The sequence below is a fragment of the Heliangelus exortis genome, chromosome 1 (genome assembly GCF_036169615.1).
Source record: "Heliangelus exortis chromosome 1, bHelExo1.hap1, whole genome shotgun sequence".
Lineage (NCBI taxonomy): Eukaryota > Metazoa > Chordata > Aves > Apodiformes > Trochilidae > Heliangelus > Heliangelus exortis.
In genome coordinates this window covers 6,387,302-6,400,513 of record NC_092422.1, presented here as the reverse complement: position 1 = coordinate 6,400,513, position 13,212 = coordinate 6,387,302, and the positions used below count along the sequence as shown (strand labels likewise).

The 13,212-nt window shown below is 39.9% G+C and overlaps 1 protein-coding gene across 5 annotated transcripts in view; it reads right to left on the bottom strand.

Moving 5' to 3' along the window:
* SYTL2 (synaptotagmin like 2) overlaps positions 1-13,212 on the bottom strand; it is a 55,717-nt gene that overhangs the window by 23,406 nt on the left and 19,099 nt on the right. For all 5 annotated transcript variants that reach the window (XM_071731708.1, XM_071731796.1, XM_071731966.1 and 2 more), the window contains exons 3-4: positions 4,935-5,083; positions 1,734-1,869 (exon numbers count right to left, since the gene is read on the bottom strand). In XM_071731708.1, coding sequence (XP_071587809.1) covers positions 1,734-1,869; positions 4,935-5,083 — 285 coding nt within the window. The remainder of the gene's footprint in view (positions 1-1,733; positions 1,870-4,934; positions 5,084-13,212) is intronic.

The window sequence follows — 13,212 nt, the reverse complement described above, 5'->3', positions numbered from 1 at the left end:
AACATTACAGGGCTGTACTTCTTGTAAAATATCACCATCTTTTCCTAATGTTCAAGACTACATGCAAAATATTCTTCAAAGACCTATTAAAAAGCAGCAGGTCTTGTGCTGTCCCTAACAAATTAAGTCCAGAATGAGTCTCCTAATGGTAAGAGGCACCTTTAAAAAAGACTAAGTTCAGCCAGAATTAACTTTGTCAGCATTACCAGCCAACCTGGGAGGGGGAGCTAAGCCATTTCTTGTGATAAGCAACCTTTATCATCCTTGAAGTGTAACTGCAGTTTTTTGCAACATTTGTAGCAAAGCAGTTTGACCTTTTTCAGCCATTATTTCAGATGTGGGTAAGACAGATACCACACTCAATTCACTGATAATGGTGCATAAAGGATAACAAAGATTAATTAATGCAAGCCAGAGGTAAGACTTACACCTTGTGCCCATTCAGCGTGTGTGCCCAGTTTGCAAACCAGGAAAGTGAAGGATCAAACTGCTACTAGATACTGTACAAAGGCACAGCAGGAGGCAAGCCTTGCTGCAAGGAAAACAGATGACAGACAGAGAAGGACTTAGAAGATAGACAAGAAAATGAAACGTTACAGAGCTGATCAGTGACACAATCAGAAGTAAAACAGTAACCTAGGCAGAAGCTCTGGCCCTTACCTTGCTGTTCACAGAAAGCACCAAGAATCACTCTCTTTGTTACACTCCAGTTCTTTTTTTCCTCAGTGATGTTAATCTGGCTAAAGACATTACTTTCTGCCTTAGCTAGGAGGTCAGCATTTTCTTCTTCAAATGCAGGTTTTTTTGAAAGCTCTTTATTCAGCAAATGAATTACTACATGTAGTGGTTTTAAATAGGAGACAATTCTCTCAGAAATTCAGAATATTTTAAAGCAAAATGGAGCTGTTTAGGATATTTACAGACTTGAGATAGAGTGATAAAATACAAAATCTTCTGTACTTTAGAAACTATTTCTCATCCAGCTTTCTTCCAGCAACTATATCCATTTAGGCATGCCCAAGCTGACCATCTTGCCCTACTTTGAATCCAGAAAGAATCCAGCCCCTCTCATCCAGAAAGACATTTCTCTCTCATGGTAGAATTAGATTTGTTTTCTACAAGTACCCAAAAATTGTGGTTATTTCCACCTCAGATCTCAAATACATTTGACTTGTTTAAAACAAAAACAAACAAACAAAAAGAAAGGAAAAAAAAGTCTTAAATGACTTAAACTGTGCATCCAACAATCTGGAAAAATACAAATAATTTCTCAGTCTGTGACTCTGATCCTTCATATGATCCAAGTTTAAAATTCAGGCTGAATCAATAGCCTGGTCTCATTGTCTTACTGAATGAAGAAATGTTCAGCCATTGGCCAGTCATTCTAACCAGAAAGTCAAGGTCTCACTTCTGAGAGCAAGACTAAATTGTAACATAAGAATTTCTGTAGGACCATTGACAACAATTTTTCTTTCAATATTGACTTTTTTTTTTTTTTTTTTTTTTTTGTAGAGATAAGCCAAAAATTGTTCTGCTTTTGAATGCAGAACAATTAACATCACATGACTATGATTTGTCATCCTTTCACACCCACAGTTTCCCCGAGTGACTCCAAGGAAATATTTGAAAATCTTTGAAAAAAGAGGAAAGTACAGTTTGGATGGAACTTAGAGCTCTCAAGTTTCACCAGTCCTGAATTACATATAGTAACTGTGCTTAAACATAGATCTTACCTTGAACTAGATTTCAGTTGCTCTTCCTCCTGGTGTTCACCAATGCCATGTAGTTCTGGTGGCACAAAGACTTCTTTATTAACATTGCTCACCCAGCTGTTCTTTAATTTGTTTGATTTATTCTGACTCAGTTCAGCTAAAACATGAAACAAGAATATTGTTGTCTCCCATATGTTCAGACAGTATTTTTTAATAATCAAATACAAGCATCTGCATTCAGTCCTACAGCTATTTCAAAAGCCCACTACACTTGAATTGTATACAGAAGCATATATGGTGCCTTCTGAAGAAGAAATTTTTCATGGCACTTGAAATGTCATATACATCTGCTTTAGACCTTAAAGTGATCATCAATAGAGATGTTTTCTAAAACAACCACGCTAAAGACTGATCCTATAGTTCTTGCAGCTAGATAAAACACTGAAAATTCAACCTGAATGTCCTGAGGAAACAAAACCAATTAAACTATAGGAAACTGAAAATATGTTGAAGTTCAGTTACTCCCGTCAATTATTCCCTTCCTACAGCAGTAAACTGGAAGTTGTCCATAAGCAGGTAGCTAATCCTTTATGAACACAGTGACCACAAGGAATTAAGGAAAGTATTAAAACATATCCAAACAAAAAACCCTACTCACTCAGCAAATGCAAATACATTTGCATTTGTTTTGGGGGTGGGACAGAATCTTATTCTGGTAACCTCTTCAAGAGCAAAAACATTATTTTCTCTACCTCCTTTTGCACTTCTTCAACAGCTTCTTGGTGTGGAAAAAGCAAGATTTTTATTCTCACTTTTGCTATCCATAACTGCAAGTAAAAATATCCTGACATCTAATGAGTCATTGAAATCAAGCAATTGCACATAGTTCTCCATGTACCAGTGTGCCTCTTTGTTCAAATAAGATTGTAAGCAATTAACCTTTCTTTAAGATAATATGGCTTTAAGTACTTCCCTGTAAGATATTAGCTAGAATTTTACAGCAGATTTTTATAACCTTCAAGTCTAAAACCAGCTGGAACCACACTAACACCTGTGAATTTTTGCATTCTTTCTTGTTTCAGGCCTTTTCTTGTTAAGGTGAAAATCTAAAACCATCACAAAGTAACCTCAAGCTGGCTAAACTGTCATTATCCAAACTCATCTTTGGAAATACTGGAACTGAGAAGGTGTAACATTGCAGGACAACACACTAGAAAGCAAATCTAAATTATCATTACAAAACCCTACACAAAGCAGCATGCTGAATAGAGTCCATCAAGAGTACTGACAGATGTACCTTACTTGCTTGACCAGCACACAGCATAATCCTTAATAGGACTTAAAAAAAAAAAACATTACAAATTTCAGTAGTCTGGTGAGAACAATTGGACTCCTGCCCTTCTAAATCACAAGGATGCAGTAGAACTAGAGGAAGTTAGAATGGGGCAGGTGGGGAGGGGGGAAGGGTCTATTCCTCTAAGAAAAAAACAATTTTCTGTACAAAGAATGAAAAAATATACAAGGACTCTACAGATTAAAAGATTAGGTGTTGACAGATTCATAACAGATGTCTATAAAATCCTGTATACTAATATTTTATATATTTTTGTGAATATAAATCACTCTCTCTCTCAGAGGTAGCATTAATGGTAAACTCTTCAAAACCAGAAAAGGAAACATGGAACGACTTAATTTTTAAATGCCTCGAGACAGGACATGGTGAATATTAAAGGGGCATGGCTTTAAAGAACTTCTTGGAAAAATAATGAGGAAAAGATAGTCCAGAAATACCTCCTCTATTTCAAAACAGTCTGAGGTGCAATGGGCTTCAGGCTGGTCCTGGCCTTGCAGCCTAAACATGCTCACAGGCAGTGTACTGGGGAGGCTTTTCAACTGGTCCAGTACAGCAGCTCTCACATTTTACTCATTTGTTTTGTTTTTGTCTAAACAAAACATTGTATTTACTTCTGATATTATTAAACACAGTGCAGTATCTTCCCACATTTGTTTGTTTGTTTGTTTTTCCCCAATAAGAGTTTCAGAATGTAGTATTTATTACAAGTGAACACCAAGCTTGCCAACATAGCTTACACAGAATATACTACCTACCTGTAGTACTAAACTAATGCCTGGCAGATTAACACACTTGGCTTTAAACAACCTTTCTATTAGATCATTTGAGAGCCCCTGCCATGACTTGGGGGATGGTGGGTACATTTAAAGCTAATGTGGACACAGGATGCCAATTCTAGCTGTGAGAGCTCTCAGCCCATATATTTCAGTAGCTATAATCATGAGCTGTAGCTGACGGTGCCTACCATTAAACCTCAGAGGTTCCAAACTAAGCACCCAAAATCTTGAAAATCCACAATAAAGAGCATCTGCCTCAAGCTCAGATCCTTTGCATATTTCAGGGTACCTCACAGGGCCTCAAAATTGGAAATCAGAACACAGAAGAAGAGTGCAGAGGATTTTTAGCCCTACACATAAACACGAGCCAATCCCTTTTGTTATCAGTCATCACCCCTCAGTTCAGGAAGGATATCGAGGTCCTAGAGCAGGTCCAAAGGAGGGCAACCAGGCTGGTGAAGGGACTCGAGCACAGATCCTATGAGGAGAGGCTGAGGGAGCTGGGGGTGTTCAGCCTAAAGAAGAGGCGGCTCAGGGGAGACCTCATCACTCTCTACAACTCCCTGAAAGGAGGGTGTAGCCAAGTGGGGGTTGGTCTCTTTTCCCAGACGACTTTCACCAAGACAAGAGGGCATGGTCTTAAGTTGTGCCAGGGGAAGTGTAGGTTAGATATTAGAAAGAATTTCTTTACAGAGAGGGTGATCAGACATTGGAATGGGCTGCCCAGTGAAGTAGTGGATTCTCCGTCCCTGGAGATATTTAAAAAGAGCCTGGATGTGGCACTCAGTGCCATGGTCTGGGAACTGCAGCAGTGGGTCAAGGGTTGGACTTGATGATCTCTGAGGTCCCTTCCAACCCAGCCAATTCTATGATTCTATGATTCTATGATCACACACAATTCTCTCTCCCATACACAGAACTAGGGGAGAGGAAAGCTGACACTGTAAATCACATTGCAAACATCCCTTTTGCAGCATTTTATCCTTGTTAACATACCAATATTATCCTTGTATTTCACAGATAACAGCATCTGAGGTGAGCTACAGTGGAAGCCAGTTTAATTCCAAATTAAAATATAAACTAAATGCTTACCAAGAGTGGAAGGCTTCCGTCGCATGGAAGCTCTAATAATATCTGCTCCATGGATTTTATCTCTGTGCCTCTTTGACTTGGCTTCATAAAACCACTGTCCACTCATATTCTTTAGCTGAACATCATCTTTGACTTTTTCTGGTAAATGCCTGGGGAGAAAAAAAATATTGAAAAAACATAAGATACATATACAACCTACTTACCTGTGTGAAAAGAATAACAGGGGGTTTGTTTTGGTGTGTTGTTGGGTTTTTTTAACACTGTGTCAACATGTTATTGCCATCTTCTGACCTGTTACTCTCCTTATTTAACTACAAAGGATGACAATGTGCTAGAGAGGGAAGAGCCTCAGCCCCGTTACTCTCTGTTGAAGTAATTCTTCACAAAAATATACTTTGCTATGATAAACTCTCAAGCAGAGATAGTCCTGGAGAGGCCTCCAATAACTGCAGATCTTGACTTCTTGCCCCCAAAGGCCAAGATTAAAAACTGAGATAAGTTAGCAGGGCAGCATCATAACAAATCTGTGCCAAAACTAAGTCCATGGCTCAGAAAATGTCTTTCCAGACTGTTCATACGTTACCACTTTTACACACACATTCCAAAAGTACACTAGAAAGATGGTGTCATTTTTTCCACAGGATACACAAAAATCTTTTTATGACTACAACAAGCCACAAGGAAGACAGCATTACATGGAAGAAACAACAAAATAAATTTGTGTGGTTTATTAGTCTATGTGTGTTCATTAGATGAACTGTAACCATTCTAAATACTATGCAGCAAATTTTTAATAATTTGATTTCAGGCTTCAGGGTCACCCTGCTTTTATGAAGCATACTTTAACAGAATGAAGAGTTGCTGTGTACAGTTTGTGAGGGTGTATTCTTTCCTCATTAGGCATATAAAACTTTAGGCATATGTTTATACATGGCCTGGAGACTAACCTGAGGATCAGAAAAGCTACTACACAGATTTATAGAGTACTCATTTAAAAGGTCAAGTTAGGCTTCATCCACTTTCTCCAATTATGTCCTTTCCATCAGTAAACAAACTAATAACAGAGTCCAAGGGAAAAAGCAAAACAAATCAAGTTACTTGAAGAGTTTAACAATAAACATGGTCCATATTGCTGTGTGATGGTGCTGTCTTCCAGAGTCCTGATGGTCCATCATAGAATGGTTTGGGTTGGAGGGGACCTGTAAAGGTTATCTAGTCTAACCCCAAGGATGTCTTCGTGCCAGCTTTATATTGCTCAAGTTTAGGAGAAGAAACTTCTAAGTACAACAAAGTAGCTATGGTGCAAGTCCTTTTATTATAGGTTGCAAATTCAACCTATAAGTGCAGATAACCATTTACAGCAGAGCCAGCTACAACCCCCACACTAAGAGAGACCATCCTCCCTATCACTCAGCATCTCCTTCATCCTCAGATGGCCAGAAATGAAACTGCTTGGAATTCATCAGCTGTATTAGAATTTGAATACCTAAACTTCTTTTTGAAAGTACTGCCAAGTCAGTCCCTCTTACTGTGTAAGTAACTTCTGTCTCAAATCACCTACACAGAGCTGAGGTTGCCAGGAGCTGAGGTCACCACTGGCATTTTTAATGCCCAGATTCAACAGTCCATAGTGTTACTGGATGTTTTAAAAATCTGGCCCTCCCTCTTGTGTAAAATTCAGTGCCTCTCTAAGAGCCAAAATACACACTTCTCAGATGCTGCAGGCCCTCCAAGTTGGAGCAGGAACACAGCAGTAGCTTCCTTCTGTACTCAAGCAAATATATTACTGAAGTATGAGCCAACTCCTCATTGCTCAGCCACTTTATGAACACAGGCAGCAGGAATATGGAAATATAGCATGTAAGAACTTTTTACACATGATTGCTTCTCCCTTTCAACCTCTTTCCCATGTGTTATTTGCCTTCTCAGAACAGAGGCTCCTCAGGGATAGGGACTGGCTTTTCAGCTATTTGTACAGCCTGCAGGGCAGCAGAGCTCTGACCCCAGTCAGTGCTTCAGGGCAGTTTGACAAGGTTCTTTAGTGGGAAGGTACTGACTCACAGGATAAATATTCAGTGCCCTCACCCATAATTGATTCCACCCTTTTACCCCAAACACTGATCACTCCTTTCCCCTTTGTATACAGCCACTGAAACTAGGGTGTGGTAAGAGACCTTTACAAGTCAGCTCAGACTTGTGGACAGGGACAGGACCCCAGGTGTCTCAGCTGTGTCAAGCCAGCTCACCTGCTTGTTGGACTGAGATCTGTGACCAATAAGCATCATGTAAGCAGGGCAGAGACAGAGGCATGGATTTTTCATGGCTCTGGACTCTCATTATATGTCACCCATGGCCAGCACAGCTGACATTTAGGCTGAAAGTGAATGTCAGGCACCTTGATCCCACCCCTGCTTGCTGCCTATGGAATTTAAAGTACCTTAACTCCACCAGCTCAACAGGCCTTGAGGAGATGATTATGCTTGCTAACCACGCTATAAATGTGCTCTCAATTTACCCAGTACTTCCTTTACAAATGGCCAGTCTGGTTGATAGGGCTTGTATAGTAAAGAAGCCTACAGCAGCTACCTACAAATTACTTCTGTCTTCTCACCTCAACAGCACTGGACCTTTGTTAGCTTACTCATCTCTTCCACTATTGAGTTCCTCAAAAGATGGGACTGAGAGGCTAAGAGCAATATAAATATTCCCAGGCATTCCTCAGACACAAATAAAGAAGCAGATTTCCATTATCAGAAAGACAATTAGTTCTGTCTTGGCAGAGGAAAAAAAGCTCTTAGGCCTGAGTTCACCAGCATGTCATAGATTTGTAGCAAAAACAGCTGCTGAGGTTACAAATGGGAATTTTTACATTACCACTTGAATTCTGCTATGAAAAGGCCTTAGCAGTAAGTGCAAACTGCTTCCACTGTGTGGGCACGTTTGACTGCTAAGCATTAGATTTTAGTTGTGGTTTACCCTTAAAGGAACTGAAACAAATCAGTCTGCAGTCATGGTTTTCCTCTGCTACATGTGCCTCCCAGCAAGATTAGATGCTAAAAGTTGACTCTGTGTCAGCTCCCCAGTCAACAGAAATGCTAACAAGTTATTTTCATCTTGGTGACCAAAGCACCAGTAGGCATTCAGATCAAGATTCAGATTGCTGGCTCACTTGCCAATTTTGCAATTAGGAGAAAATACAGTGATGACTTTCCATATGATGGAAGCTTGTACTCTGCAGCTCCTCAGTGAGTGTTAAATGTCAGTCAGCCTATGCTGCAGTTTTCAAAATAAAACACCCTAAGGTTATAATAAAGCTAGTTCCTGTTTCTTCTGTAGAGAGGATGAAAGTCTAATTCTATAGGAAGAATTAACTCTTCTATAGGAAGGATTAAAAAGAAATTAAATTAAAATTAAAGGATTAAACTCAAGAAAATGAAGATACATTGTTAAAAGGAATTAACATTGTTAAAAGGAATCAACCCCTCTGCCAAAGCAGGATCACCTTGGGCAGGTCACACAGAAACATGTCCAGATGGGTTTCAAGTCCAAATTACTTGAAAGTCTCTAGAGAAGGACAATCCACAACCCCTCTGGACAGCCTGTTCCAGTCCTCCATCACCCTTACAGTAAAGAAGCTTTTCCTCAAATTGAGATGGAGCTTCCTGTATTCCAGTTTGTGTCCACTGCCCCTCATCCTATAACAGGACACTATTGAAAAGAACCACCCTTCATATATTTATAAGCATTAATAGGATCCCTTCTCAGTCTTCTCCAGAATAAACATCCCCAGCTCACACAGCCCTTCCTTATATGACAGATGTTCCAGTTTCCTGATCATCCTCATAGCCTTCCACTGAACTCTCTCTAGTGTATCTCTGTCCCTCTTGAACCAGAGAGGCCAGAACTGGACACAGTAGTTAAGATGTGGTCTCACCAGGGCACATTGTAGAGAAGAAACTCCCTCAGCCTGCTGAGCAGACTCTTCTTAATGCATCCCAGGATACCTTTGGCCTTCTTGGCCACCAGGGCACATTATTGTCCCATTAATAACTTACTGTCCACCAGGACTCCAAGGTCCTTCTCCTTGCAGCTGCTTTCCAGCAAGTCAACTCCTAATCTGCACTGGTGCATGGTGTTATTCCTCCCCAGGTGCAGGACTCTACGCTTATCTTGGTTCCCCTTTCCCCAGCTCTTCATTCTATCCAGATCTTGCTGAATGGTTGCACAGCCTTCTGGTGTTATCAGCCAATCCTCCCAGTTCTGTATCATCAGCAAACTTGCTGAGGACACACTCACACTGTTCCTTCATCCAGGTCATTGATGAGATGTTGAATAAGACTGGACCCAGTACTGACCCCAAGGGAACACCACTAGTTACAGGTCTGCAGCTAGTCCCTGCACCATTGATCACAACCCTCTGAGCATTATTTTTAAGCCAGTTCTCAATCCATCCCACCATCCACTCTTCTAACCCATACTTCCTGAGTTTGCCCATGAGGATATTATGGGAGCCGGTGTCAAAAGCCTTGCTGAAATCAAGGTACACAGCACCTACTGCTCTCCCTGCACCTACCCACTCAGTCACACCATCATAGAAGGCTATCAGACTTGTCAAACATTATTTCCCTTTGGTGAATCCATGCTGACTACTCCTGAAAACCACCTTTTCTTCCATGTGCTTTCATGTTGCTTCCTCAACATGAACAGAGGTTATATAGAACAGAAGGTAGGAGTCTTTCAGGGTCTGTCAGCCTTGACAGTTCCTATTACCTTCCACTTGTTTCACTTCTATAACAGGCTTCCATTGTTTATTTTTTCTGCTTGTTTTAAAGAATTTGCACAGTGATTTCCCAGTGGCCTCCCCCTTCCCTCTTTATGCACAACCCAAGAAAACCTTCACAAGGAGAAAAAGGCAACACAAAATCCAAACAAACAACAAAACCTTCACAAGGAAGGAACAGCTATCCTTTGACAATACACCTTGGGAATTAAAGTCAGCCTGGACAGGAGTACAGGGTGACCTGATTCTGGGAGGACAGGTTGCTAGAAAGTATGTGCATTCACTCACAGGTTCCGCTGAAACGTGGTGTTTTCAGTACTTTATGGGCTTCCAAAGTAGATGAGTAAAGCATAAAAACGGCCCTGATCAAATTACAAGTCACAGGACACATGCAAGCAACTCTAAGTGAGCAAAAGACCCCCCATCATAGCTATCTCAAAATTACCAGCAAGGTAATTAACACTGGCAACAAATTAACACTGTGCTAAAGAATAGGCTGCATTTTAGGATTTCAGGCAAGCTACAAATCAAGGATAATCTACTCTGAAGACAAAGGCTTCAGGTTGGCAGTCAATAATGCAATACAGTGCCAAGCACAAACATGTGATAGAGATCCTACAAAGACAGCTTTTGTACTGCAGGGAAAACTACTTAGTGAGGGAGTACTCATTTTAGAGGTTAAAAAGCCTCATCAGTATCCACTTTTTCCTTTAAGCACACTCTTCTACCATTGAAAATAAGCCCCATCCACCCTGCTTCACTAGCTGTTCCAGACAAGCATCATCCAGTAAAATAATCCATCTGCTACGAGTAGACATGGTAGTGATCCGTGCTGGGGAGTAAAGGTATCAGCCCAGTTCCCAGTATAGCCAAAGGCCACATCTGTTACCAAAACCAGTGAGTAGAATCTCTTCCTTAACCCCAGTTACTGCACCAGATTATGATGAAAACAGTCAGAAGAGGCTGAAGGTGAAGAGGTGATACCAAGGTAGTTCACTGTTACTTTGTTCTAATGAACCTGGCAGAAATCACAGAGGATTTAGAAAAGCTTTATTTAGAAAAGCTTCCCTTATTTTTTTTTAATCTGTCCAGTGGTAAGTGGAGACCTTAAGCAAAAAAGAAGTTTGCTCAGGATAAAGTAGGTTTGTTTTGTTGTTGTTATTTTTTCATTAAATATCTCTCTGGAGAGTAACCCACAGTCCATCAAACCCACAGTCACTCTGAAGTCAGCTGGCTTTGTTAAAAAGGATTAATAGAGGCATTTTGCTAGGGACTAAAATCGTTCTATTTACTGCATTTGGAAAGCCACATTTGATTCTAGGCAATGTTATAAGGGGGAATTAATTCAGAAGACATGAGCCTTTACCTTTTCTGCCCAGACAAATGCACCTTACAGATGCACCTTACAGCCCAAAGAGGAACATTCTCATGTGGGTGTACTTGGGTACTTACATACCCAAGAAATCAGCAATTGTGAATCCCTCTTGGTACTATGACTATTGCAAATTATCTCAGAAATCTTACCCCATTAACACATGAAACAAAGCATTTAAAAAATAAAAAAAAAATAAAAAAAAATAAAGAAAGTTAAATTTTCAAACTCTAAAGCTAAAAATGAAAAAATGAACTATAGACCAAGTTTCCTTTATTTGAAAAAAGGTTGTTGCTGAATTGGTGTGCTGGATCCCCTGGTCTAGGATCCCCTGGTCTAAGGTACTAGGAAATGCCTCTGAGCTGGTTTCATCTCATGCAACCACTACACAAAGCCAAGCAAAGGAAAGAATATATGGGCAGCAGGCAAATGTAGTCTCATCCTCAAGCTCCTTTGTGGGAATACTCCTGGCTGCTCACACTGGGATGGGATGGAGCTCTTTCTCCTTCAGCAGATCTGCTCAGCTACAAAGAGTTCAGCTAAGGGCAGAAGGAAAGAGCTTACAGAATGTCTCTGGTTTGGCTGAAGGGAATCTCCAAGCACACACTCTCAAGTATACATTTTAACCTTGAGCACCTTACACATACTAAGAAGTAAGCCTGTTAAAAGTTCATCAGAAGTCCCTGGTATAACCACTAGACACAGGCACATGATTTCAGAACTAGTTGGAAAAAGCATGAGTTTCAATTAGTAACATCTAATTTCCATTTCTCTGTAATATGTCTGAGAAGCATGTGAAAGAAGATTTTCTGCTTAACAAGAGGAAATACTAAGATCTCTCAGTCTGAATTTTCACCTAGAGAGTTCAAGTCACCTAATTTTCAGTCTATTGCAATAGTTCAGGAGATTTTTTGATCACTAAAGGTAGATTTTATTTCAGATTAAAAAGCTCTACTCACATTATAAGCCTTTTGTTGACATTATTGTATGGCCTAAAAGCAAGAATTAAATATGCTGCCAAGTGAGTTTGGCTTTTTTAAAAAAAATGTTTATGAAATCAGCTCCACAAGAAATATAGGCTTTAGTTCCTTATTAGTCACATCACTTATTACTAGACCAATCTGAATCCACCAAGGCTTAAAGATAACATCAGTACCCTTAGAAGAATGTCAGAATCACGAAGCTAGAGGGGATGCCCTGATGAGACCTTAACATACCCTTAGCTCTAAATTTAGGGAATGTTATAGTTACTTGTGGCAGCTCCAATACAGAGCCCAAGCAAGATCTCAAAAAGATTTATTTCAGTGTGAATCAGAAGATATCATGGCCTTCCTAAGAGACCTCAGACACAAGAAGTGTCATTTTGCTTACTGATCAGCACAAGACTGCAGAACACACAAATACACTGTGCACTTGCCTTGCCTGTAAGCCACACTTCTTCCATGGGTTCTATTTTCATTCATTTACAGATGTGTCCTGGTTTGGGCCAGGATAAAGGTGATTTTTCTGATAAATCTGTCACGGTTTAACACTGGCCCGGCGATTAAACCGGGTGACAAGATGCTCAAAACATTTTCATAAACATTTATCATGAATCAGTGCAAATAATATATATTAACAGATTTATAAGAAAAAAAAAGATGCATGAGCATGAGATTTAGCTTTAAAAGGAGTCCCTAGGCAATGCAAAAGAATGACACTTCAAAATTATGAAGTTATAATTGGTGCCTAGTTACCTAACTATGGAGACACCATCAAGCTGCCACAATCACTTGGGTGGATACTGAGTACCTACACTGAAAGTTTCTAAAGCGTTTGGAAAAAATAACCTCAAGGCAGAGTAGGAAAAATGGCAATTCTTTTCAGAAATGAAAATATTCGCTTTGAAAGCACCTCTAAGACAGCCTCTCTAAACACTTTTATCTCAAATCAGCCCTTTAAACTTGAACTAATACCCATATTCAAAACAATCTCCACCACAAACCTTGCCTCTGTTAGGTGCGCCCTCAAAACTTTTACATTTAACAGAAAAGTATTTTATGAAGATTTTAAGAATATATTCTGGTAATAGTCATCAAACACCACTACAGTGGTAATCCCATTCCCCCACTGCCAATATTCAGCTC